The sequence below is a fragment of the Aotus nancymaae genome, unplaced genomic scaffold, assembly GCF_030222135.1.
Source record: "Aotus nancymaae isolate 86718 unplaced genomic scaffold, 86718_ANA_hifiasm-v0.15.2.pri h1tg000028l, whole genome shotgun sequence".
NCBI classification, from domain to species: domain Eukaryota; kingdom Metazoa; phylum Chordata; class Mammalia; order Primates; family Aotidae; genus Aotus; species Aotus nancymaae.
In genome coordinates, this window is record NW_026988441.1 from 28,048,977 (window position 1) to 28,076,367 (window position 27,391).

The following is a 27,391-nucleotide window of genomic DNA, read 5'->3' on the forward strand; positions in this document are numbered from 1 at the left end:
GGGGCCCTGAGACTCCCCCCAACTCCCCGGCCCCTTAAAACCACTTGGATTCCTCACCTGTTCCCCGGGCCCGCAGGAGCCCCCGCCATGGCCCGCTCGTACGGCGGCCGGGTGCTGGCCGCGGTCACTCTGCTGGGCATCGCGGCGGCCGTGCTGGCGGCGATGAGCGCGCAGCTGCTGTTCCAGCTCCAGGCGGGCCGCGCGGAGCTGCGGGGGCTGCGCGCCGACGGGCTGGGCCGGGAGCTGGGCGCCGGCCCCGGGCTGCCCGAGGACGCGGCCGGGGCGCTGCTGCCTCTGGCCGCTGCGCTGGCCGCGCTGGTGCTCGTGCTGGCGTTCACCTGCCTGCTGCTCGCCACGCTCTGTGGCCACCTGGGCGCCGAGCTGGCGCGGGGGCCTGGCCCCAGGAGGTAGGAGGATCGGCCTCACCGCCCTAGAGGCTCGGCTGGGGGCTGGGGGAGCCTGGATGAGCCTCTTCCCCTCTTTTGGCCTCAGGCTGGGGGGACAGCTTCCCTCCCCACTTCCTTTCACCGCCCCCCTACCCCATGCATCTCTGCCTTCCTCTTTTCCTCCCTCCCTCCATTCTATATTTGTTAAATTTTGCAGCCGGTGCAACCACTGCTGTGTCCCCCGTTTTGCAGATGAGGAAACTGAGGCTCACAGAGGGCCCAGGATCAGTTTGCCTTAATCTCAAACAGGGGAGGCTAAGCTCTCAGGCCGTCTGGCTTGGAAGTGGGGCGGGGGGCAGGGGAGTGCTGGACTTGAACTTGGTTCTGGGTAGAGCCAGCCAGAGCCTGTGTCCTGGCCTGGAATTGAGGTCCTGTCTCAGGGACCTGAACTCAGGGATGTGGTCATTGAGGGGCCTCTCTCAGGGGCAGTGGTTGTGGAAGGAGGAACCCCCTTTGAGCCCAGGACTCCGCTGTCCCACGTGGTAGTGTTTCCCTCCAGAATGCCAGGAGAGAGGAGCCCAAATTCTAATCCAGAATTCTGTGAGTTTGAGCAGATGAGAACTTCCACCACTGGGGTAGATTTTGTCCAGACCACACAGTTTCCACCCAAGGGACAATGAAATAAATGCATGGTCCCGTGGGTCAGCAAATGTGTATTGGGTGTCTGCCTGCAGCGGCTGGGTCTGGCTGAGGGCATCAGAGACACAGCAGGGAACAAGTGGACCCAGATCTGCTCTCATGGAGTCACAGAAAATACGGAAACGTAACAAGGGACAGGCATGGTGGTTCACACCTGCATTCCCAGCACTTTGGGAGGCAGAGGCAGAGGATCACTTGAGGCCAGGAATACTTTCTTTTTTTTTTTTTTTTGAGACAGCCTGGAGTGCAGTGGTGCTATATCGGCTCACTGCAACCTCCACCTCCCAGGTTCAAGTGATTCTCCCAGCTCATGTTGGCCAGGTGGTCTTGAACTCCTGACCTCAAATGATCCACTCACCATGGCCTCCCAAAGTGCTGGGAAGACAGGAATTTGAGACCACCCTGGGTAATATAGCAATACCTTGTCTCTACAAAAAGAAAAAAATTTAATGGCCGGGCACAGTGGCTCATGCCTGTAATCCCAACACTTTGGGAAGCTGAGGCAGGCGGATCCACCTGAAGTCGGGAGTTCAATACCACCCTGACCAACATGGAGAAACCCCATCTCTACTAAAAATACAAAAAAAAAAAAAAAACTGAGTATGGTGGTGCATGCCTGTAATTCCAGCCACTCGGAAGGCTAAGGCAAGAGAATCGTTTGAACCCTGGTGGGTGGGGGGGAGGGGGGCGGAGATTTCCCTGAGCCGAGATCGCACCATTGCACTCCAGCCTGGGCAACAAGATTGAAACTCCGTCTCCAAAAAAGAAAAGGAAAAAAGTGTAATTAGCTGGGTGTGGTGGTGCATGCCTGTAGTCCCATATACTTGGGAGGCTGAGGCAGGATTCCTTGAAACCCAGGAAGTCAAGGCTGCAGGGAACAATGATCTTGCTTATGAATAACCACTGCACTCCAGTTTGGGCAACATAGTGAGACCCCATCTCTAATAATAATAATGGCAGATCGTGATGAGCATCAGGAAGAAAAGAAAACAGAGATGGGATAGGACTTCGGGATTTCTCCTGCTTTGGAGGGTTGTGAGTGAGGAGGAAGGTGATCTGATTTAGGTTTCGAATGACCACCTCTAGCCACTGTGCTGAAAAGGGGACAGGAGGGAAGGCAGCAGGAAGCCCGGGAAGGCGTCCACTTTCATTATATTGCTGGGAGCCGAGTGAGGATGGAAGCTCTCGGAGTCTCCATTTCCTCCTCAATCAGTGTCATCTCTTGGAGTCGCTGTTTGTACCGTCAATAATAGCACATGAAACTGTTTCCTCATCTCAAAGAAGCCTGTGGTCTGTAAAATGATGGAAGCCAGGTGTGCAGCAAGTATCTGCACATAGTAGCTGCTTCCCAAGTGTCGGGCGTTTGAGCGGACTCATGTATATAGATGGATTATAAGGGGAAGCGAATGGATGGTGGAAAGAAGGAAGGAAGGAAGGAAGGAGGGGATGAGGGTGGATGGATAGTGAATGGGAGATGGATGATCAGTGGATGGGTGGGTGAGGGATGGATAGATAGGATAGTGGAGGGTGTTGGAATGAATGGATAGATGGATTAATAGCGCACGGTTAAATGGATGGAAGACTGTATATAAGCGCTGGTTGCATAATCAATGAATATGGGTGAAAAATGGATGGTGGACACTGACTTGGAAAAATGAAGGGGGGATGGGTGGAGCATAGATAAATGGATAGATATCGAATGGGTGGATGGTGGGTGTCTAAATAATAGTGTGGCTGGATGAATAGAGGGGGCTGATGGATGGAGATGGATAAGTGGATGTATGAATGAACTGATAAGTGGATGGATGGATGAATGAGTAGATGGGTGACTGGGCTGATGGATGGACAAGTGGATGGATGGATGGATAAGTGAATGGATGGGTGAATGAGCAGATGAATGGATAAGTGGGTGGATGGATGGATAAGTGAATGGATGGGTGAATGAGCAGTTGAATGGATGGGTGGATGGATGGATGAGTGAATGGATGGGTGAATGAGCAGATGAATGGATGGATGGATGGATGGATGAGTGAATGGATGGGTGAATGAGCAGATGAATGGATGGGTGGGTGGATGGATGGATGAGTGAATGGATGGGTGAATGAGCAGATGAATGGATGAGTGGATAGATGGATAAGTGAATGGATGGGTGAATGAGCAGATGAATGGATGGGTGGATGGATGGATGGATAAGTGAATGGATGGGTGAATGAGCAGTTGAATGGATGGGTGGATGGATGAATGAGTGAATGGATGGGTGAATGAGCAGATGAATGGATGGGTGGATGGATGGATGAGTGAATGGATGGGTGAATGAGCAGATGAATGGATGGATGGATGGATGGATGAGTGAATGGATGGGTGAATGAGCAGATGGATGGGTGGATGGATGGATGGATAAGTGAATGGATAGGTGAATGAGCAGATGAATGGATGGGTGGGTGGATGGATGGATGAGTAGACAGATGGATGAATGGGTGGACAAATGGGTGGATGGATAAATGCGCGGATAAATGGGTGGGTGGGTGGATGGATGGATGGATGGATGGATGGATGGAGAGTGGATAAGTAAATGAATGTAAATGTGTGGGCAAGTAGAAGGATGATAGTTAGGTACTCTAGATTCTTGGTCCCTGAAAGCTGGGTCCTTGTCTCATTTAAGCAGCTCTACCTCCCTCTCCTTACTGACCCCCCCATCAGCTCCACTTCCTGAGCCCTTTTTCTTCCTGCTCCCCTCCATCCCAGGTCTGACTGGTTTCTCTACGACTGCCGCCTCCTCAGACACGTGGCCCTTGGCCTTTTCTGCTGCGGGGTCTCCGTCTACTTAGCAGGTGCGTGCTGGAATAGAACACAGGGCATAGGCTCCTGGGTTGGGTAGAGAGCAGCAATGGTCCTCTAACTGCGGTCAGCTTCGCAGACAGCCTGCTTGAGTTCAGCTCCAGGCTCCGATACTTCCTTGCTTTGATGCCTTGGGCAAATCTCTCTGTGCCTTGATTTCCTCAGCAGTATACTGGGAATAACTGTCTTTACCTCACAGAATCACTTGAGGAGATTCTGAGATTTATTATTTATTTATTATTTTATGTATGTATGTATGTATTTATTTATTTATTTATTTATTTATTGAGACTGAATCTTTCTCTGTCACCCAGACTGGAGTGCAGTGGCGCGATCTCTGCTCACCGCAACCTCCGCCTCCTGGGTTCAAGTGATTCTCCTGCCTCAGCCTCCCAAGTAGTTGAGATTATAGGTGCCCACCACCACGCCTGGCAATTTTTTGTATTTTTAGTAGAGACAGTGTTTCGCCATGTTGGCCAGGCTGGTTTCAAATTCCTGACCTCATGATTCTTCCACCTCAGCCTCCCAAAGTGCTGGGATTACAGGCGTGAGCAACCGTGCCCGGCCCAAAATTCTGAGATTTAACCCTTATGAAAGTCCATGGGACCGGGAGCAGTGGCTCACATATCTTATCCCAGCACTTTGGGAGACCGAGGTGAGAGGATCGCTTGAGGCCAGGAGTTTGAGACCAGCCTGGGCAACATAACAAAATCCCATCTCTACAAAAGTAAAATAAAATAAAATTAGCTCGGTGAGGTGGCACACACCTTGGGAGGCTAAGGTGGGAGGATCACTTGAGCCCAGAATGTTGAGGCTGCAGTAAGCCATGATTGCAGCACTGCACTGCTCTCCAGCCCGGGTGATACAGCGAGACTCTGTCTCATCAAAAAAAAAAAAAAAAAAAAAGCCCATGGATGGCATCTGACTCCAGCAGGAACTCCACAAATGTTAGTTGTCATCAGCACATTTTTGATTCATCAGTTTTTTGGTTTTTTTTAAAACAGAGTTTCACTCTTGTTGCCCAGGCTAGAAGTGCAATGGTGCCATCTCGGCTCACTGCAACCTCTGCCTCCTGGGTTCAAGCGATTTTCCTGCCTCTGCCTCCCAAGTATCTGGGAGCCATGTTGGTCAGTCTGGTCTTGAACTTCCAACTGCAGGATATCCGCCCACCTCGGCCTCCCAAAGTGCTGGGATTATAGGTGTGAGCCACCGAGCCCGATTCATCAGTTTTGTACATTTGGTTTGAACAAAAATTTTCATGGCCTGGATGGTATCTAAAGATAGCATTTTGGCCGGGCACGGTGGCTCATGCCAGTAATCCCAGCACTTTGGGAGGCCAAGGCAGGCTGATCATGAGGTCAAGAGATCCAGACCAGTCTGGCCAACATGGTGAAACCCTGTCCCTACTAAAAATACAAAACAATTAGCTGGGCGTGGTGGTGGGTGCCTGTAATCCCGGCTATTCAGGAGGCTGAGGCAGGGGAATTGCTTGAACCCAGGAGGCAGACGTTGCAGTGAGCCAAGATCAAGCCACTGCACTCCAGCCTGGGCAACAAGGGCAAAACTCCGTTTAAAAAAAAAAAAAAAGATAGCATTTCACAGGTTGAAATGAAATGAGTATTTGGGTTATAAATATCACTTTCCAGCGCAGCGTGGTGGCTCATGCCTGTAATCCCACCACCTTGGGAGGCCGAGTCGGGTGGATCACAAGGTCAGAAGTTCAAGACCAGCCTGGCCAAAATGGTGAAACACCATCTCTACTAAAAATACAAAACTTAGCTGGGCATGATGGTACAAACCTGTAATCCCAACTCCTCGGGAGGCTGAGGCAGAGAATTGCTTGAACCCAGGAGGTGGAGATTGCAGTGAGCCGAGATCGCACCACTGCACTCCAGCCTGGCCGACAGAATGAGACTCTGTCTCAAGGGAAAATTAAAATCAATTTTTTAAGCCAAAAATGGCTTAAGAAAGAAAAAAAAGAAGAACCCAGATGCCAGAACACACCACACTGTCTTTCCTTCCTGATTTGTAATAACTGTTCTTCAATCAGCTTTCTTTCATCTATCGGGGCTGGGAAAGAAATTAAATCATTAAGTGTCTTTCACGAGACTCCTAATATCTTCTATTTGGTTTTAATCTTGAAACAGATGTGTTGATGATGCTGCGGACTCAACGCTGAATCATACATAAGTCCCTGCCAGCCCTGTAAACGATCCATTTTACAGGAAGAAAAAATATCCTGCTGATTAAAAAGCAGGATTTGCTATTACTATTTTTTTCATAGTCCACCATAGAAAAATAGAAGTCTAAAAAGATATTTAGGCCGGGTGCAGTGACTCACGCCTGTAATCCCAGCACTTTGGGAGGTCAAAGTGGGTGAATCACTTGAGGTTAGGAGTTCAAGACCAGCCTGGCCAACATGCTGAAACCCCTTCTCCACTAAAAATACAAAAAAAATTAGCTGGGCATGTTGGTGGGCTGAGACAGGAGAATAGCTTGAACCTGAGAGGTGGAGGTTTCAGTGAGCCAAGATCACACCACTGTACTCCAGCCGGGGCAACAGAGTGAAACTTCATCTAAAAAAACAGTTAGATAGATAGATAGATAGATAGATAGATAGATAGATAGATAGATAGATAGATTTAAAATATTTTTAATGAGATGTGAGCCTAAGGTTCACTGTGGACATTTATATATATGAAGTGCAGGAAATGCTGCATAACTTTTGTTGTTTGATTTAATGAAATGCTCCAGATGTAGAGTTTTTTTAAAAAAAAGAAGAAGAAGAAGAAAAGGGAATAGATGACTCGTGCATCTGAAATTATCGGGGGAAGTTGGCCTCAGGTGTGGCTGGATCCAGGTACTAAAGTTAGGTTATCAGAAATGCCTCTCAGCCAGGTGTGGTGTAATCCCAGCACTTTGGGAGGTCGAGGCGGATGGATCACTTGAGGTCAGGAGTTCAAGACCAGCCTGGGCAACGTGGTGAAATCCCATCTCTACTAAAAATACAAAAATTAGCCAGGCATTGTGTCGAACCCCTGTAATCCCAGCTACTCCGGAGGCTGAGGCAGCAGAATTGCTTGAACCCAGGAGGCAGAGGTTGCAGTGAGCAGATCGTGCCACTGTACTCCAGCCTGGGTGACAGAGAGAGACTCTGTCTCAAAAATAATAATAATAAAAGGAAAAAGAAATGCTTCTCACTTCACCGCTTCATCTGCTGTTCCCTAAGTGGGCTTCTCTCTGGGAAAGATGCCTGTATGTAGGCACTTCTGACATGATGCCTGGAGCTTGGGTCTTTGCACAGGCCAACAGAAATATTCAAGACCTAGGGAATATCCTCATTCTAAAATACAAGAACAATTACAAAAGAAAAAAAAAGGTAATATTATGTCAGCCTCACTAAGCGTAAAATTGAGAATTCATTCACCTCCTATTTAGATTGTTTTTGAGGCTAGGTGACCTCATTCAGCAAGAATTCCCAAGCACGTCCAACTAATCATCCATTCATTACTAGCTAGAACTAAAAGAATAATTACAAAATCCCTTTCAAAATGTTTCCAGCATAAAAAGAAAAGGAAAAAAAAGGAAGAAAAGTCCTTGGCCTTGCTTTCATATGTCAGACATCATTCAGTGTGGTATCTTCCAAAATAATAGTACAGAGCCAGAGAACGCATAAAAACAGCTGGGAAAGGGCCAGGCGCGGTGGCTCCCGCGTGTAATCCCAGCACTTTGGGAGGCCGAGGCAGGCGGATCACAAGATCAGGAGTTCGAGAACAGCCTGGCCAGTATGATGAAACCCCGTCTCTACTAAAAATACAAAAATTAGCCAGGCGTGGTGGCAGGCACCTGTAGTCTCAGCTACTCGGGAGGCTGAGGCGGGAGAATCGCTTGAACCTGGGAGGCGGAGGTTACAGAGAGCTGAGCGAGATCACACCACGCCACTGCACTCCAGCCTGGGCGACAGAGTGAGACTCTGTCTCAAAATAAAAACACAACTGGAAAGTGCCAAAAAAAAAATGCCCCATCTGTTGTGGGCCCCTCTCATACCAATACCAACACCCCAGACGCTACAGGAAAATTGCTCTGTCCCAATAGCCCAGGCTAATGTCCCAAGACTGACTCTGATAGGCTGAGCTTGGGCCAAGTAATATTCCTCTACCAATCACTAACATCAGGAGAAGTAATGAATGCTCTGATTGTCTGAGTCTGGTCCAATGAGGACGTCGCTGATGCCAAAGTGGGTCTGTGATCTCAGATCCATTCCCCCGTGTAGAGACAGGGGCCAGACCAGGGATTCTCAATTGAGAGTGATTCTGGCCGCAGAAGACTTTTTTCACTGCCTAGAGACCTTTTTGGTGGTCGCCACGGAGTTGAGGGTGGGACGCTACTGACATCTAGTGGGTAGAAGCTGCTAATGCTGGAGAGGCTGATACAGGGCTAGCTAGTTCAGGTGCTCAAAGTCCCTTCTCCCCACCCCCCGACCCCCAGAGAGTCTTGCTCCGTTGCCCAGGCTGGAGTGCAGTGGAGTGATCGCAGCTCACTGCAACCTCCACCTCCCAGGTTCAAGCGATTCTCCTGCCTCAGCCTCCCAAGTAGCTGGGATTACAGACGTGCACCACCACGCCCGGCTCATTTTTGTATTTTTAGCAGAGACAGGGTCTCGCCATGCAGCCCAGGCCGGACTTGAACTCCTGGCTCAAGCTATCCTCCTGCCTCAGTCTCCCAAGTAGCTGGGACTACAGGCATGCACCGCCATGACCAGTTAAGTTGCAGTTTTTTTAACTGTGGCAAAATACACATAATAAAAACATTACCATTTTAACCAGTGTATTTTATTTTTATTTTTTGAGACGGGGTCTCGCTGTCACCCAGGCTGGAGTGCAGTGGTGTGATCACAGCTCACTGCAGCTTTCTTTGTCCTGGGCTCAAGCAGTCCTCCTGCCTCAGCCCCACAACTAGCTGGGACTACAGGCAAGCACTACCATTCCCAGATTGTTTCTTATTTTTTGTAGAGGCTGGTCTCTGTATGTTACCTGAGCTGGTGTCCAACTCCCGGCCTCAAGCAATCCTCTCACCTCAGCTTTCAAAAGTTCTGGGATTACAGATGTGAATCACTGCGCCCAGGCTTTAAACACTTTAAAGTGTACAATTCAGTGGGAGTTAGAACATTCACGGTTTTAACTAATCACTGCTACTATCTGGTTCCAGAATATTTTTGTCACCCAACAGGAAACCCTGTCCCCATTAGCAATCACTCCCCATTCCCCGTTCCTCATCCCTGGCAGTTGCTAATCTACTGTCTCTATGGATTTGCCTGGTTTTTTTTTTTTTTTTTTTTTTTTTTTTTTTTTTTTTTTTTAGATGAAATCTTGCTCTGTCACCCATGCTGGAGCTGGAGTGCAGTGGTGCAATCTGGGCTTACTGCAGCCTCCACCTCCTGGGTTCAAGCAATTCTCCTGCCTCGGCCTCCCAAGTAGCTGGGATTACAGGTGCATGCCACCATGCCCAGCTAATTTTTGCATTTTTAGTAGAGATGGGTTTTCACCATGTTGGCCAGGCTGGTCTCGAACACCTGACCAACATGGTGAGGCTGGTCTCAGTCCATTCACCTCGGCCTTCCAAAGTGCTGGGATGACAACCATGAACCACGGTGCCCAGACTAGATGTGCCTGTCCTGGACATTTCAGGTCAATAGCATCGCACACTCTGTGGCCACTTGATCTGCCGTCTCTCACTCACATCGTCCACGCTGTGGCATGGAACAGTGCTTCATCCCTTTCATGCCTGCAGCATTCCCTCGTATGGGGTATCCCACCAACAGGGAGGCTTAAAAGATAGAGCAGGTAGCCGGGCGCGGTGGCTCATGCCTGTAATTCCAACACTTTGGGAGGTTGAGGTGGGCGGATCACGAGGTCAGGAGATCAAGACCAGACTGACTAACAGGATGAAACCCCGTCTCTACTGAAAATATAAAAAATCAGCCGGGCATGGTGGTAGGCACCTGTAGTCCCAGCTACTCAGGAGGCTAAGGTGGGAGAATTGCTTGAACCCAGAAGACGGAGGTTGCAGTGAGCTGAGATCACACCACTCCAGCCTGGGCGACAGAGCAAGACTCCATCTCAAAAAAAAAAAAACAAAAACATAGCCGGGCCAGTGGCTGATGCCTGTAATCCCAGCACTTTGGGAGGCTGAGGCGGGCAGATCACTTGAGGTCAGAAGTTCAAGACCAGCCTGGCCAACATGGTGAGACCCTGTCTCCACTAAAAATACAAAAATTAGCCAGACGTGGTGGTCCATGCCTGTAATCCCAGCTACTTGGGAGGCTGAGACACAAGAATCGCTTGAACCCAGCAGGCGGATGTTGCAGTGAGCCAAGATCGCGCCACTGCACTCCAGCCTGGGCGACAGAGCAAGATTCTGTCTCAAAAAAAGAAAAAATTAGCCAGGCATGGTGGCATGCACCTATAGTCCCACCTACTTGGGAAGCTGAGGTGGGAGAATCACCTGAACCTGGGGAGGTCGAGGTTGCAGTGAGCCGTAGCCAAGTCACTGCCTTCCAACCTGGGTGACAGCAAGACGCTGTCTCAAAAAAAAAAAAGAAGAAGAAAACCCACACTCATTTCTGTGGCCCCAACCCCATCTGGTCCCCAACACCCACTCCTTCCTTAACTCCTCATGTCTCCCCCACCTCTCCCAGCTCTGTTCCAGCTACAAAACCCATTTTCCTTTTCTCTCTCTTCCTTTATTCTCTTTGTCTTTCTACTCTTTCTTCTTTCTCTCTCTCTCTCTCTCTCTTTCTTTCTTTCAGACTGAGTCTCACTCTGTCACCCAGGCTGGATTGCAGTGGTGTCATCTCAGCTGACTGCAGCCTCCATCTCCCAGACTCAAGCAATTCTCCTGCCTCAGCCTTCCGAGGAGCTGGGATTACAGGCACCCACCACCATGCCCAGCTAATTTCTATACTACAGGGTTTCACCATGTTGCACAGGCTGATTTTGAACTCCTGACCTCAAGTGATCCTCCCGCCTTGGCCTCCCAAAATTCTGGGATTACCAGTATGAGCCACTGCACCCGGTCAGAACCTATTTTGCTTTTCTCTGAGCCTCGGACACTCTTGGGTGCTTCCACCTTAGGAGCTCTGCACTTGCTATGTCCCTGCAGCCGTCATCCTCCTCCACTCTCCCAGGAGCTCCTTCTTCTTCCCCACGGTCTCAGCTCAGATAGCTGCTCAGGGAAGCCCCTGCCCACAGCGCTGAAATGAATATCTTTCTGTTGTCGCCTTCGGAGGCAGCCCTGAGCTTCAGAGCACGGACTCTGGAGCGGACCGGCCTGGGTTAGAACCCCACCTCCGCTGGGCGCGGTAGCTCACACCTATAATCCCAGCATTTTGGGAGGCCGAGGCAGGTGGATCACCTGAGGTTGGGAGTTCGAGACCAACCTGACCAACGTGGAGAAACCCCATCTCTACTAAAAATACAAAATTAGCCAGGTGTGGTGGCACATGCCTGTAATTCCAGCTACTTGAGAGGCTGAGGCAGGAGAATCGCTTGAACCAGGAGATGGAGGCTGCAGTGAGCTGAGATTGCACGATTGCACTCCAGCCTGGGCAATAAGAGTGAAACTCCGTCTCAGGAAAAAAAAAAAAAAAAAAAATCCCACCTCTGTCACTTCCTGGCTGTGTGGCTTTGAGGAGTCCCCTAACTTCTCTGGGCCCCAGCTTTCTCCTCTGTAAAATGGCTGTGATCATGATGTACCACGTGTGGGGTGTAGGAAGATTAGATGCTTATTCTATGTGCCCATCATGTGGCAGGGTTTTTTGTGATTTTCCCCCCCGTGTGCAGGAGTTCCCTGAGGGCTTGGAGGGCAGATGTTTGTTGACTGAATAAATGAGAGTCGTTTCCTTCCCTAGCACTGTCCATCTATGCCTTGCTACTTTTCGAGATCGAGACAGGCGCAGCAGCTGCTTCCATCCTCAGCTCGGGCGCTCTGGTTCTGGTGGCCATGCTGACCCACACTCTCCTCCGGGCCGCCCGGGCCACCCGCCGTGGGCTCCACGAGTTGTCCCCACCATCCTTTGAAGATGACCTCACCCGCCCTGCCGAAGTCTCCAAGGCCAGCCCCAGAGCTCAGCCTCAGCAGGGTACCCATCGTCGGACCCCCTATTCAACCCGTCCAGAACCTGGGGACCCCCTTGGGTCCATGGCCACTGCCACAGCACCTGCAGCCCTGGGGGGAGGCTGGGAGAGTGGCCTGCCTGCACCCCGAATGCACCGGACACTGTCGGCCGGCCTGGGGCACTGGGACGGGGTCACCCACGAGATGCATCGCATGCTGAGCCGCAGGCTGGGGAGCACGGGGAAGGACTCCACACTGGTGTGAGCTCAGGGATGAAGAATAGAGGCCTGGTGTAAGAACAGGATACCACAGAGATAGGTTAAGGTTCAGCTGCAGTAGCAGAAGGACTTGATTTTTCTCTCATTGCATCCTTGGCTTTTGTCCTCAAGGCTGCCTTGTGGCACAAAATAGTTGCCAGAGCTCCAGCCTTCACCTCCTCCTTATGAGGGAAAGTCAGAGGCCAGTGCTGGCCGGGGGTCTCCTGGAAGAAGTCTTCCCAGGAAGTCTTGAAACTCTTTTTTTTTTTTTTCCCCTTTGAGACAGAGTTTTGCTCCTGGTGCCCAGGCTGGAGTGCAATGGAGATCTCAGCTCACCACAACCTCCGTCTCCTGGGTTCAAGAGATTCTTCTGCCTCAGCCTCCTGAGTAGTTGGGATTACGGACATGTGCCACCATGCCCGGCTAATTTTGTATTTTTAGTGGAGATGGGGTTTCTCCATCTTGGTCAGGCTGGTCTCAAACTCCCGACCTCAGGTGATCCGCCTGCCTCGGCCTCCCAAAGTGCTGGGATTACAGGCGTGAGCCACCGCACGGCACCCAGCCGTAACCCTTCTTTTTATATCCCACTGGCAAGAACAGAGCGAAATGACCACACCTTGCCGCAGGGGAGGCTGGGAAATGCGGCTGTCCAGATGAATGAGACTCTGTTATTGGCAGAAGGGGAGCAGGGGGGCTTAGGCAGTGATTCTCTAAGTGTCTCCATCCATTTTACAGATGAGGAAACCGAGGCCCCAAGAGAGGCAGTGACTCACCAGGGGGCCCACGGCCAGGACTGAGCGCCAGAGCCAGGATTCTCACCTGAACCCCGTAATCTCCAAGCTGCTGATGTGAAAGTCTCAGACTCTGCAAATCCCTGCTGCACCCCTCAGGTTGTGACCATTTCAAACCCCCGTGTGCCAAGCTCAGAGCAGCCCAGGGCCAGGCGCATGGCTGGAGGGCTGGACCCAGGTTCCTGGCTGTGGACTCATGGCTGAGGGCTTAGCCGCTTTGTGCCTCAGTTTCCTCATCTGTAATATGGAGACAAGAAGGGGCCCCGCCTCCAACGGTTCCCACAAGACACGTGACTTCGTGTGAGCCATTTGCGGGGGGCCCGACACAATAGGTCCTCAAGGGTATTAAGCGTTCTCATGCTGCTGCTGCTTGGGGTGTAGACATGGGTAGTTTCTGGGGCTCCAGGAAATGACAGACGGGTCTCCAAAGGTCTCCTGTCTTGCACAACCCACAAATAAACTCTCATAGTCACTATCTGTGTGTTAATCAATATTCAATTGTGCTGGGTGACCAAGCCCAGGCCCATGGGTGAGACTTGGGTGGGGTGTGGGGAGGGCAGGAGTGAGGCCCAGGGCATGGCCCTGGTAGGCCCCAGTCTGGGTCCCGTGTTCCACCCATTTTTTTCATTTGGTTTTGAGATGGAGTCTCACTCTGTCACCCAGGCGTCATCTCACCTCAGGCAACCTCCGCCTCCCGGGTTCAAGCGATTCTCCTGCCTCAGACTTCCGAGTAGCTGGGATTACAGGCTCGGGCCGCCACACCCAGCTAAGTTTTGTTTTTCGTTTTTTGTGTTTTTTTTGAAACAGAGTCTTCTTCTGTTGCCCAGGCTGGAGTGCAGTGGCGTGATCTCGGATCACTGCAACCTCCGCCTCCCAGATTCAAGAGATTCTCCTGCCTCAGCCTCCTGAGTAGCTGGGATTATAGGCACGGGCCACCACGCCTGGCTAGTTTTTACATTTTTAGTAGAGATGGCATTTCACCATGTTGGCCAAGCTGGTCTCGAACCCCCAACCTTAAGTAATTCACCCACCTCGGTCCCTCAAAGTGCTGGGATTACAGGCATGAGCCACTACACCTGGCCTGAATTGTATACTTTTAAATAGTTAATTCTATGTTAATGTGATTTTCACGTAAACATTTTTTTAAAAGGGGTTTGCACTGTCACCCAGACTGGAATGATGTGTTGTGATCATAGCTCACTGCAGCCTCACCCTCCTGGGCTCAAGCGATTCTCCTGACTCAGCATCCAGAGTAGCCGGGACTATAGGCGCATGCCACCACACCCGGCTAATTTTTCTATTTTTTATTTTCATAGAGATGGGACTCCCTGGCTAAAGCAATTCTCTTACCTCAGCTTCCCAAGAAGCTGGGATTAGAGGGGCATGCCATCATGCTCCCTCCCACACACACAAACATAAAACAAGGCCGGCGTGGTGGCTCATGCCTGTAATCCCAGCACTTTGGGAGGCCAAGGCAGGCGGATCACCTGAGGTAAGGAGTTCGAGACCAGCCTGACCAACATAGAGAAACCCCGTCTCTACTAAAAATACAAAATTAGCCAGGTGTGGTGGCAGGTGTCTGTAACCGCAGCTACTCGGGAGGCTGAGGCAGGAGAATTGCTTGAACCCAGGAGACAGAGGTGGCAGTGAGCTGAGATCGCACCACTGTGCTCCAGCCTGGGCCACAGAGTGAGACTCCATCTCAAACAAAGAAAAAATAAAAGGAGAGAAGGATAGGTACGCATCCTGGACTAAGTGCTGTGGTTCCTGGGGGCCTCAGCTCCCTCCTCTGTAGCCCAAGACGGTGTAAGCTCAGCCTAGAAATGTTAGGATTGATGAGACCCAAGTCAGAAGCAGGTGGGGAGAGCTCCATCGGGCCCCTCCAACCCATGTGTGATGCAGTCCCCAGGCCTGCCTGGGCTCAGAGGGCTGGGACTTTGCAGGGTGAGTGGCCCTGTCATCAGTGACAATTGGTCCAGTTGGATCCAAGGCTGGGATGGGTTATCCTCAGGCCCCTGGTCACACACAGACGCCCCGAAATGAGATATGGGGCTGCTTTCGGGGCAGCGGGGTAGGCTGGCAGAGAAGACAAATGTCATTTGCTTTCTGGCTGGATTGGATTCCCTGGCCGGCGCCAGAGGAGCCTGAGCGGGACCTGGCAGACGCCCCATGCGCTGGGAGCCGGGAAAGGCAGGCAGGTGCCTTAGCACCGGAGACCTAGTTTTTCCAAGGCAGCTGAAAAGTTTGGGGAGAGGGGGTACAATTTGCATCATTCCCGCTCACCTCCCCTTCCAGGAGAGCTCACTGTCCCTCCTCTCAGATTCCCAAGGCCAGGCCGGGTCTCCTCCCTGACAAAGACTCTCTTCTTGACAAACCTGAGTCAGAGTCCTCTGAAATCGCTCCTGCATTAGACCTTGACCTTGGCTCCTGTCCTGTCTTTGATCTGTCTCACCCAGTCTTAGCAAGAATCCTGCTAAGTCAGTTTCTTGATACCTGATCGCCCTGGCCTGCCTTCAGCAAGGATCCTATTAAGTGGGTTTAAGGTGACTCCCCAAGCCTTTCTAATTTTCTAGCCACTGACCCCACTCGCCCTGCTCCGTGGATGTAAATCCCCACTTGTCAACAACTTTGTGGATTCAGAGTTGAGCTCAATCTGGCATGTAGTCGTCTTGAATAAAGTCTTGTTTAATTTTAACAATCATCAGGCGGCCAGGCACCGTGGCTCAACGCCTGTAACCCCAGCACTTTGGGAGGTTGAGGCAGGAGGATCACCTGAGGTTAGGAGTTCGAGACCAGCCTGACCAACATGGGGAAACCCGTCTCTACTAAAAATACAAAAATTAGCCGGGCATGGTGGTGCACGCCTGTAATCCCAGCTACTCCGGAGGCTGAGGCAGGAGAACAACTTGAATGCAGGAGGCAGAGGTTGTGGTGAGCCGAGATCGCACATTGTACTCCAGCCTGGGCAACAAGAGTGAAACTCTGTCTCAAAAAAAAAAAAAAAAAATCAGAATTCTATGTGTGTGTGTGTTTTGCAGAGATGGTGTTTCACTGCTGCCCAGGCTATCCTGGATCTCCTGAGATCAAGAGATCCTCCCAGCTTGGCCTCCCAAAGTGCTGGGATTACAGGTGTGAGCCACTGCTGCACCCAGACCTAGATTTTCTTTTCTTTTCTTTTTTTTTTGAGACAGGGTCTTGCTGTCACCCAGGCTGGAGTGCAGTTATGCAATCATAGCTCACTGCTCTGGCGTGCGCTGCATCCCACGCTGCACAAGGGTTCAAAGACCTAAGAGGGAACAGTGGGGGATAAACAAAGACCTAAAGACAGACATATATAAAGCTGGGCCAGGCGGTCCGAAAAGCTGATGATGTCAGTCTCTTCGGCCCCGACCTGCCTCAGAGTACTTTATTTTATATGTTTACACAGCACATAGCAGAGGGAGGGTGCACTTATTTAGAACAGCCTGTGGTTAAAATTCTCACACTTTAGTTAACATGCTTCAGCTAACAACTATCTTGCAGCGAGGTCAGTGAGAGCTGGTTTTCTTTTTCTAGGCCTCTCTGCTGTTCTCCGAGACATACGCATTCCCCTAGTAAGGGTTTGCTTCTCTGGATTTCACCCGAAGTTCACAGCAGACTTGCTGCTGACTCCCCCAGAGAAAGTGTGTTACTCTGGCTCTCTACAATTGCAGCCTTCACCTCCTAGACTCAGGCAATTACAGGTGGGAGCCACTGCACCCCTCAGCCTCTCGAGTAGCAGGGACTACAGGCACGTATCACCTTGCCCGGTTAATTTTTAATTTGTACAGACAGGGCCTTGCTGTGTTGCCCAGGCTGGTCTCAAACTCCCAGGGTCTCAAGTGATCCTCTTGCCTCAGCCTCTGACAATGCTGGCATTCCAGGCATGAGCCACCGTGGTGGCCAACTTTATCTAAAAGCTGGGATGTTTCTTTAGACGACACTGCGCTCACTGTGAGATGAAATAACGGCCTTCCCCTTAGGCGGGATTCGGCACCACTACAACTAACAAAGTCTATTGTTGCTGAGAAATAAGCCTTAGCTTTGCTATTTATTTATTTATTTATTCATTTACTTAGAGATAGGGTTCTGCTCTGCACCCAGGCTGTTGACTTAGTTATTTAGAGACAGGTCTCACTCTGTACCCAGGCTGGAGTGCAGTGGTGCAATCACAGCAGGCTGCTGCCTCGATCTCCTGGCCTCAAGTGAGCCTCGTGCCTCAGCCCCCAAAAGTGTCAGGATTACAGATGAGAGACTCCAAGTATGACAGCCTTAGGTTTTCTTTTTTTTTCTTTTTTTTTTTTTTGAGATGGAGTCTCACTCTGTCGCCAGGCTGGAGTGCAATGGCGTGATCCTGGCTCACTGCAACTTCTGTTTTCCGGTTTCAAGCAATTCTCCTGCCTCAGCCTCCTGAGTAGCTGGGACTATAGGCATGTACCACCATGCCCGGCTAATTTTTTTGTATTTTTAGTAGAGACGGGGTTTCACCATGTTGGCCAGGCTGGTCTCAATCTCTCAACCTCGTGATCCGCCCACCTTGGCCTCCCAAAGTGCTGGGATTACAGGTATGAGCCACCAAGCCTGGCCCTCTTTTCTTCCCCCCACCAAGATGGAGTTTCACTTTTGTCGCCCAGGCTGGAGTGCAATGGTGCCATCTTGGCTCACTGCAACCTTGACCTCCCGGGTTCAAGTGATTCTCCTGCCTCAGCCTCCCAAGCAGCTGAGATCATAGGCATGTGCCACCATGCCCAGTATTTTTAGTAGAGACAGGGTTTCACGATGTTGGCCAGGCTATCTCTAACACCTGACCTCAGGTGATCTGCTCGCCTTGGCCTCCCAAAGTGCTGGGATTACAGGCGTGAACCACCACGCCCGGCCAGCTTTTCTAAGCCACAGAGATCGGGTGGGTGTTGACAACTAGCAGCAGAATATGGGCCACAGCGACACTGAGAGAGCCAGGAGGAGAAACAGTGGCATAGCAGCCATCGTACATGTCGATAGGCATGCACTCATGGGAGAAAGAAGGCGTGAATTTCTTTTCTTTTTTTTTTTGAAATGGAGTTTCACTCTTGTTGCCCAGGCTCGAGTGCAATGGCGCAATCTCGGCTCACTGCAACCCCCACCTCCTGGGTTCAAGCAATTCTCCTGCTTCAGCCTCCCAAGTAGCTAGGATTACAGGAATGCACCACCACACCCAGCTAATTCTGTATTTTTGGTAGAGATGAGGTTTTACCATGTTGGTCAGGCTGGTCTCAAACTCCTGATCTCAGGTGATCCACCTGCTTTGGCCTCCCAAAGTGCTGGGATTACAAGTGTGAGCTACTGTGCCCGGCCACATTCTTGTGGTTTTTGCTGGCTATTGAAATGGCCCCAGATACCAAAATGCTGTTCAGGGTTCCTGAGTACCAAAGGCTATGATGGCTGGACTCAGTGGCTCAAGCCTGTAATCCCAGCATATTGGGAGGCTGAGGCAGAATGATGGCCCAAGGCCAGGAATTCAAGGCCAGCCTGGGCAATACACGGAGACCCCATCAGTACTAACAAATTTTTTAAATTAGCCCATTGCAGCCTGTAATCCCAGCTACTCAGGAGGCTGAGATTCGAGGATCCACCTGAGCCTGGGAGGTCAAGGCTGCAGTGAGCTATAATCACGCCAATAAAATACTTAAAAAAAGAAAAAAAGGGCCAGGTGCGGTGGCTCACAGCTGTAATCCCAGCACTTTGGGAGGCTGAGGTGGGAGGATCAATGAAGTCAAGAGTTCAAGACCAGCCTGGCCAACATGGGGAAACCCCGTCTCTACTAAAAATACAAAAATTAGCTGGGCGTGGTGGTGCATGCCTGTAATCCCAGCTACTCTGGAGGCTGAGGCAGGAGAATGGCTTGAACCGGGACCGAGAAGCAGAAGTGGCCGTGAGCCGAGATCGCGCCACTGCACTCCAGCCTGGGCCACAGAGCGAGACTCCGTCTCAAAAAAAAAAAAAAAAGTCTGTGATACATCTCAGGAAGAAAATCTGTTTTAGCGAAGCTTCATGCAGAAATGAGTTTCTGTGCCGTTGGCTGTGAGTTCAAGGTGAATGAATCCACCATAGGTATTAAATAAAGTGTCTTCAAAAAAAGTACATAAAACAAGGTTGTATGAATTGGTGGATGAAAATGGTGTGGCCTGGGATGGGCACAGTGGCTCACACCTATGATCCCAGCACTTTGGGAGGCCAAGGTGGGCAGATTGCCTGAGGTCAGGAGTTTGAGACCAGCCTGGCCAACATGGTAAAACCCCGTCTCTACTAAAAGTACAAAAAGAAAAAAAAAATTAGCTGGGTATGGGGGCCCAAGCCTGTAGTTCCAGCTACCGGACAGCAAGGGGCAGGAAGGGGTGCTGAGGCAGGAGAATTGCTTGAATCTGGGAGGTGGAGGTTGCAGTGAGCCGAGATTGTGCCACTGCACCCATCCTGGGTGACAGAGGGAGACTCTATTTCACAAAAAAAGACAGAAATTTCTGGATTTGATTCCTATCTCAGTTTCTCTATCTGGAAAATGGTAACAAAACCTGGGTTTCCCAGTGGTTGGTGGGAAGACTAAATGAGGCAATAATAGTGCATCGTGTGTTGGGGGCGTGGCCACCGCAATAGAAACAGTACTTGTTTTATTATTATGCGCAAGGATGGAGGGCCAGGACGACGAGGTCTTCTGTATGATCTAGAATCTGGACTTCCTCACTCCCTGAGCCTCAGTTTCCCGCTCTGTAGAATGAGAGACCCAAGCCAGGCACAGTGGTTCACGCCTGTAATCCCAGCACTTTGGGAGGCTAAGGAGGGTGGATCACCTGGGGTCAGGAGTTCAAGACCAGCCTGACCAATGTGGCAAAAACCCCATCTCTACTAAAAAAATATATACAAAATTAGCCAGATGTGGTGGCGGGCACCTGTAATCCCAGCACTTTGGGAGGCCGAGGCAGGCAGATCATCTGAGGTCAAGAGTTCAAGACCAGCCTGGCCAACATAGTGAAACTCTGTCGATAGAAAAATATAAAAAATTAGCCCAGTGTGGTGGTGGGCGCCTGTAATCCCAACCACTCGGGAGGCCGAGGCAGGAGAATCACTTGAACCCTGGAGGCGGAGGTTGCAGTGAGCCAAGATCATGCCACTGTACCCCACCCTGGGCTACAGAGGAAGACCCCGCGTCAGGAAAAACAAAAACAAAAACCCGAGACCCAGCAGCACCGCCTCCCCACCATGATTCCACCCACTTGCCCGATGCAAGAGCGGCAGTCTCAGTTCCACGGGCCTGGTGTGGACCCGGGGCAGGATCAGGACTCCAGAGGCCGAGAACCGGGTAGTGTTTATTGGCAGGAGGACACCCGCGCAGCCTCCGGACCCCAGAGGGTTTTGACACGAATGACTTAAAGGCACTGGCTTCCGTCCAGCTCCAGCCCCGCCCAGCAGGGCCTGGGGGTGGAGACCCCGTCACCACGAAGCCTCGACCCGCCCCCTCCTCCAGGGCTGCAGCTCCGCCCAGTGGCTGTAGATGGCAAATGCCTTGCAGGGCGGAGGTTCCCAAGATGTAATGAGGCGGGGTGGCCCCCAGGCTCGGGGGGTGGCGGAAAGGGGCTCTTTCTGCGGACGGGTGAGGGACTACGAGACGCTGGGGGGCAGTCGGGCAGCCGCGGTCTTCTCCACCACGAAGCCGTAGTTATACTTGGGGAAGCAGAGAGCGAGAGTGAGCAGGTGCCAGAGTGAAGGGAAGGCCAAAGCGGGGGTGACTGAGGAATGGGGGGGTACTTAGGGACTCAAGTGGTCTTCGGCCCTGGAGAGATGGGTGTGTCTGGGGGAAAGGGGAGATGGGGAAGATTGGGACAGCCTGAGGCGGGATGGGGGGTCCCAGCTCCTCCAGCACCTCCTCCCTAGCCCTGCACCCACCTCCTCCTCAATGTCCGCCAGAGACTTGATGGTCAGGTCCCCAAATGCAGAGAAGGTCTGGCGGGCAGAGGTGGGTCAGTCTTGGGCCCGATCCCAACTTGAAACTCTCTTTCCCTCGTATTCAAGGAGTCCTGCCCCCGGCCCCCAACTCCCGAATACTCTTGTCGCCCAGGCTGGAGTGCAATGGCGTGATCTCGGCTCCCTGCAACCTCTGCCTCCCGGGTTCAAGCAATTCTCCTGCCTCAGTTTCCCAAGTAGCTGGGATTACAGGCGTGCATCACCATGCCCGGCTATTTTTATATTTTTAGTAGAGACGGGATTCCTCCATGTTGGTCAGGCTGGTCTCAAACTCCTGACCTCAGGCGATCCTCCCACCTCGGCCTCCCAAAGTGCTGGGATTACAGGCATGAGCCACCGCACCCGGCTAATTTTTGCATTTTCAGTAAAGACCGGGTTTCACCATGTTGGCCACGCTCGTCTTGAACTCCTGGCCTCAGGTAATCCACCTGCCTTGGCCTCCCAGAGTGGTGGGATCACAGGTGTGAGCCACCTCACCCAGCATCCCTCCCCCTTCTTGCCATAGCTCTAGCTACTGGGGTCCACCTGCTTCTCCGGATGGACCCCTCCCCATTCTGAGACTGACGACCTTCCAGCTGCCACCTGGAGGGGACACACTCCAGCCTCAACCCAGGACACGGCCCTCTGTGCTGGGGCGCTGGATACAGGAATGCCCTGGCACCCGGAGTGGTGATGGCAGGCACAGACCCTGGCTCCTGGAGACCCAACTCACCAGGGGGCTGCAGCTCTTGCCCTCGAATCGGGGGTGGAGTGTGAAGGGAACCCCATCCATAGCTGAAAAACATGCCAGGAGAGGAGGTGAGGTGGAGGGAGCTGCCCACTCTGCCCAGAGAGGCCTGCCCCACACAGCCCGGCTATCAGTCTTTACAGAATCGACCCTTCCTGGCCGTGTAATCTCAAGCCAGTCACACCCTCCACCCCCGTGCCTCAGTTTCCCCACTCTGTGCTCACCTGAGATGCCATAGAGGCTGGAGGCCTCGTAGATGGAGTCATTCCTCCGCAGAGTGGATGCCCGAGGGCCCAGCCTTGACAGTGTCCGCTCCAGGAGGCTGCCCTTGCTGAAGGTGGGACGACCCAGGTCAGACCTCATTCTTGGGCCACAGCCACCCCCACTCTGGTGCCTGAGGGCTCACCTGGGCTGGCTGGGTGCATCCAGAGAGAGGCTCTGCATGTCCCGGCTGAGACCTCGGGGCTTGGGCACCGGCCTCGGGACCTTCGCTTTCTTGCACCAGACGGCAAAGCCGCCCATGTCCCTGGAGTGGGAGGGAAGGTGGGAGGGGTGCTGGCCCCGTCTGGAGCCAGGGTTGAGGATGGCTCCCAGGAAGGCAGGGGACCTGGGCCTTCAGGTGACCTTGTCTTTTAAGGGATGATTTTTTTTTTTTTTTGAGTTGGAGTTTTGCTCAAGTCACCCAGGCTGGAGTGCAGTGACGGGACCTCGGCTCACTGCAATCTTTGCCTTCCAGGTTCGAGTAATTCTCCTGCCTCAGCCTCCTGAGCAGCTGGGATTAGAGGCACCTGCCACCATGCCCAACTAATTTTTGTAATTTTTATTTATTTATTTTTTTTGAGACAGGGTTTCACCATGTTGACCAGGATGGTCTCAATCTCTTGACCTCGTGATCCACCCTCCTCGGCCTCCCAAAGTGCTGGGATTACAGGCGTGAGCCACCACGCCCGGCCATATTTTTTTTTTTTTTAGTAGAAACAGAGTTTCATCATGTTGGCCAGACTGGTCTCTAACTCCTGACCTCAGGTGATCCAGCCCCCTCAGCCTCCCAAACTGCTGGGATTACAGGCGTGAGCCACTGCGCCCAGACTTATTTTTATTTTTGAGACAGTCTCACTCTATCACGCAGGCTGGAGTGGCATAATCGCTACTCACTGCAACCTCCACCTCCCAGGATCAAGGAATCCTTGTGCCTCAGCCACCGAGTAGCTGGGATTACAAGTGTGCACCACCATGCCTAGCTAATTTTTGTATGTTTAGTCGAGACAGGGTTTCACCACGTGGGCCAGGCTGGTCTTGAACTCCTGGTCTCAAGTGATCCACCAGCTTCGGCCTCCCAAAGTGCTGGGGTTATAGGAGTGAGCCACCGCACCCAGTTTCTGTCTACGTTAGACACCAAGTCACTGACTCCTAATTACAGTCCTACAAGATGGAACACATGTCCCATTTTGTTTGTTTGTTTGTTTTGAGATGAAGTGTCGCTCCATCGCCCAGGCTGGAGTGCAATGGCATGATCTTGGCTCACTGCAACCTCCGCCTCCTGGATTCAGGTGATTCTCCTGCCTCAGCCCCCCAAGTAGCTGGGACTACAGGTATCCACCAACACGCCCGGCTAATTTTTTTCTATTTTTAGTAGAGATGGGGTTTCATCATACTGGCCAGGCTGATCTCAAACTCCTAACCTTGTGATCTGCCCGCCCCAGCCTCCCAAAGTGCTGGGATTACAGGTGTGAGCCACCGCAACCGGCCATGTCCCTGTTTTAACATGCAGAATCTGAGGTTCAGAAGGTGGCCGAAGGAGCCGGGAGTGGTGGCTCACACCTATAATCCCCGCACTTTGGGAGGCTGAGGCAGGTGGATCATGAGGTCAGGAGATCAAGACCATCCTGGTCAACATGGTGAAATCCCATCTCTACTAAAAATACAAAAAAAAAATTAGCCGGGCACATGCCTATAGTCCCAGCTACTTGGGAGGTTGAGGCAGGAGAATTGCTTGAACCCAGGAGGTGGAGGTTGCAGTGAGCTGAGATCATGCCACTGCACTCCAGCCTGGGTGACAGAGCCAGAATCCATCTCAAAAAAAAAAAAAGGAAGGTGGCAGAAGAGACCACAGGGGTCAGATGGGTGAGATCACAAGTTGGGAGGGCAGGGAAGGTGAGTAGACACCAGGGGGTGGCCTACCCTACTCGAAGGTATCCAGGCACCGTCTTTGTCTTCCCACTCAGCCGGACATCAAACACGGCGGTGTCCGCGGCCCCCAGGGGTAACAGCTTCACACACATGCGTTTCTTCTTGGACACAGAGGCCTCTGATGGGGGTGGCAGTGGAGTGAGAGATGGAAGCCAGGAAAGGGTGGGAGTACCCAAAGATGACTCTAGGATGAGGCTCGCCAGGGTGCTGTTTAAGGCAGCCACATGGACAGCATTAGGGATGGGGGTTGGGAGGAGTGGTTAAATCATCAGTGGTACAGATGAAGGAGGGGATTCCACGCAGCTTTTAGGGGCCACTGGAGCAGGCTGATCTTTGGTGATATGGAGGTACATTCATGGAGGGGCTAGCTGTGGACTCAGACAAAGCTGGGTGCCCATACTGGCCCTCAAATCTTACTTTCCCTGAGTCCCCTAATCCTATAGAGGTTGGCCAACTAGCACCCATGAACCAAATCTGGCTCAAGGCCTGTTTTCTTATTCTTTCTTTCTTTCTTTTTTTAAGATAGAGTGTCACTCTGACACTCAGGCTGCAGTGTAGTGGCACGATCTCGGCTCACTGTAACCTCTACCTCCTGGGTTCAAATGATTCTCCTGCCTCCACCTCCTGAGTAGTTGAGACTCCAGGCATCCTCTACCACGCCCAGCTAATTTTGTATTTTTATTTTATTTTATTGGTTTGAGATGGAGTCTCGCACCGTCGTCCAGGCTGGAGTGCAGTGGCACAATCTCAGCTCGCTGCAAACTCTGCCTCCTGGGTTCAAGCGATTCTCCTGCCTCAGCCTCCCGAGTAGCAGAGACTAGAGATGTCCGCCACCACACCCAGCTAATTTTTGTATTTTTAGTAGAGACGGGGTTCCACCACATTGGCCAGGCTGGTCTCGAACTCCTGACCTTGTGATCCACCCGCTTTGGCCTCCAAAAGTGCTATGATTACAGGAGTAAGCCACTGATCCCAGCCTAATTTTGTATTTTTAGTAGAGACGGGGTTTCACCATGTTGGCCAGGCTGGTCTGGAACTGACCTCAAGTGATCCGCCTGCCTCAGCCTCCCAAAGTGCTGGGATTACAAGCATGAGCCACCGCACCCAGCCTAAGGCCTGGTTTCCTACAGCTCATGAGTTAAGAATGATTTTTACATTTTTAAGGAATTGTTAAAAAAAAAAAAAAAAAAAAGAATATCCTGTAAAACCTAAAATATTTATTATCAGGCCCTTTACATAAAAGTTTGCCAACTCTAGGCTGGGCTGCGTGGCTCACGCCTGTAATCCCAGCACTTTGGGAGGCTGAGGTGGGTGGATCACAAGGTCAGGAGATCGAAACCATCCTGGTTAACATGGTGAAACCCCATCTCTTAAAAAAATATATATATAAAGAAAAAAATTTAAAAAGAAGTTTGCCAACTCTAAGAAAAAAATTAAGAAAAAAAAGTTTGCCAACTCTACTATGAATGAATAGAGCCTGAGTCAAAAATGACAAGAAAGGGTGGGAACGTTTGGTGGGGCTGGGAGGGCCGCACTAGGGTTGTGGGCCCCGGAAAAGAAAGGTGAGGTAACTAACACCTGAGGGACAACAAAGAATGAGCTGCAAAGAGGAGAGAAAAAGTGCTCCAGGCAGAGGAAACGGCGTGTGCAAAGCTGGAAGTGAAAAAGAGAACTGCGCAGTGGTTTTGCTGGGCCGTGATGTAGAGACACAGGTAGCACAACTAATAAAACAGGTGGCGTGGACTGAACTCTTAACTCGAGAATAGAGGCTGTGCCAGTCACATCACACACTTTGAATCAGGACAGGGGATGTCGGTCCACCCTAGGGCAGGGCTCTGAGTCCTCAGCCAACCCTGTCACCACCCCGAGTGCCAGGGGGCGGCCGAGGCTCAGATTCCGCGCGCCCGTCGTCCCTCCTCCCCGCTCCTCCCTGCAGGGACCCAGACAACTCTCGCCTCCCACGCAGGCCTTACTGGAGTCCATGGGGTCGCTGACCGGGGAGAAGCCCAGCGGCAGGGGGCTCTTGTCCACCACGATCTGGATATCGCCCACCACGTTCTCCAGGGGGTTCTGGGGGTGGAAGGGGGACACGGCGAGGGTGGCCCAGCAGCGGAGACAGCGCGCCTGGCATAGGGCATCGTGACCCCAGAGGAAGTGGGCGGACCCTGGTGGTCCCGAAGATGGGCACCCCTTACCTCTAGGTTGCCCAGAGTACTAAGGCACAGGAAGTAGCCAGATTTCTGCGCGAAGCTCTTGCCAAAGTTGGCGGGTGCCCCCTCGACGGTGCAGGAGATCTACGGGGATGATGCGGGTCAGCGCCGGACTCCCACCCACCCCACAGCGGCTGCCTCTGCCCCCATTCGACTCCCCGCCCCTCGACGCGGCTCACCGCGCTGAACCCCCGAGGCGGGGGTGCAGAGGCCGACGACCAGGCCAGGCCGGCCAGCGGCGCCGAGTCGGTCCCGGGTACGGGATCCATCCTGCGAGCCGAGCGCCGAAGGCAGGGTCGCGGGGTTCAGCCTCGGTCCTCAGAGCAGCCTCCCGACGGCAGCGCTCGCGATCGAACTACAACTCCCAGAAGGCCATGCGGGGCGGAGCTTGCCCGGAAGCGCAGTATACGCGTGCCCGAGGAGCTGCTGGCCAATGGCGTGGGGAGGCGGGGCCTCGCCCCCACGCGTCGCCCACGTGCGCGCGGGAGCGACGATTGCGGAAAAAGGGCTTGCTGGCTTTCCACGCCCAGCAACTTCCGCCGGAAATACTACGACACAGCATCAAGGGACTCGTTCTCTGCAAATCTGCACTACGTTCCCCAGAATTGCTTGTGGCCTCAGTTGCTAGTCTAGAGAAAAGCTCGGTGTTTACCGGAAAAGTTGGGAGATTTGTGAAAAATCTGCAATTCCAGTTCCGGGAAGTCATCCCAGTTTACCGGAAAAGTTGGGAGATTTGTGAAGAATCTGCAATTCCAGTTCTGGGAAATCATCCCAAAGGACAATCGTCGTGGGATATGCAGCTATTGATTTAAAGAGCGAAAACTACTGACCATCATGAGCCATGAAATCTTGGGTATAACTTGAAGACTTGTTCACAGGAACAATACGTTTTAAAAAGCGAGGTATAAAAGCATTTACTGCCTGTAGTCCCAGCTACTTGGGATGCCACCAGCAAACCCAGTTCTTTACCCACTTTATGTAGCTGGCAAAGAAGGAACATCCAATCGGAAAAGGCAATCGGGTTTTACTCACTGGACAGGGATGGAGAAGGAGAGGCTCTCGCTCTAACCGCCCCTTCTCCCTTAACAATAAAAAGCATAACGTTTTATTGTTTCCTTCCCTGAGTACAGGAAGGGAGAGGAATGTTAACATGTGCATGGTGGGA

The 27,391-nt window shown here is 51.9% G+C and overlaps 2 protein-coding genes across 2 annotated transcripts; one reads left to right on the forward strand and one right to left on the reverse strand.

Moving 5' to 3' along the window:
• Positions 1-87: 87 nt before the first annotated feature.
• On the forward strand, positions 88-13,532 carry TMEM221 (transmembrane protein 221). Its single transcript, XM_064381659.1, has 3 exons — positions 88-407; positions 3,831-3,916; positions 11,833-13,532. The coding sequence occupies exons 1-3, from the start codon at positions 88-90 to the stop codon at positions 12,300-12,302; spliced, it is 876 nt and encodes a 291-aa protein (XP_064237729.1). The 3' UTR covers positions 12,303-13,532.
• Positions 13,533-20,425: 6,893 nt separating this feature from the next.
• MVB12A (multivesicular body subunit 12A) lies at positions 20,426-26,585 on the reverse strand. The gene is made up of 9 exons (XM_012443629.3): positions 26,406-26,585; positions 26,212-26,310; positions 25,990-26,086; positions 24,008-24,134; positions 22,233-22,352; positions 22,051-22,157; positions 21,812-21,873; positions 21,022-21,078; positions 20,426-20,799 (listed from the first exon to the last, which is right to left on the reverse strand). The coding sequence occupies exons 1-9, from the start codon at positions 26,493-26,495 to the stop codon at positions 20,737-20,739; spliced, it is 822 nt and encodes a 273-aa protein (XP_012299052.1). The 5' UTR covers positions 26,496-26,585; the 3' UTR covers positions 20,426-20,736.
• Between the last annotated feature and the right edge of the window lie 806 nt (positions 26,586-27,391).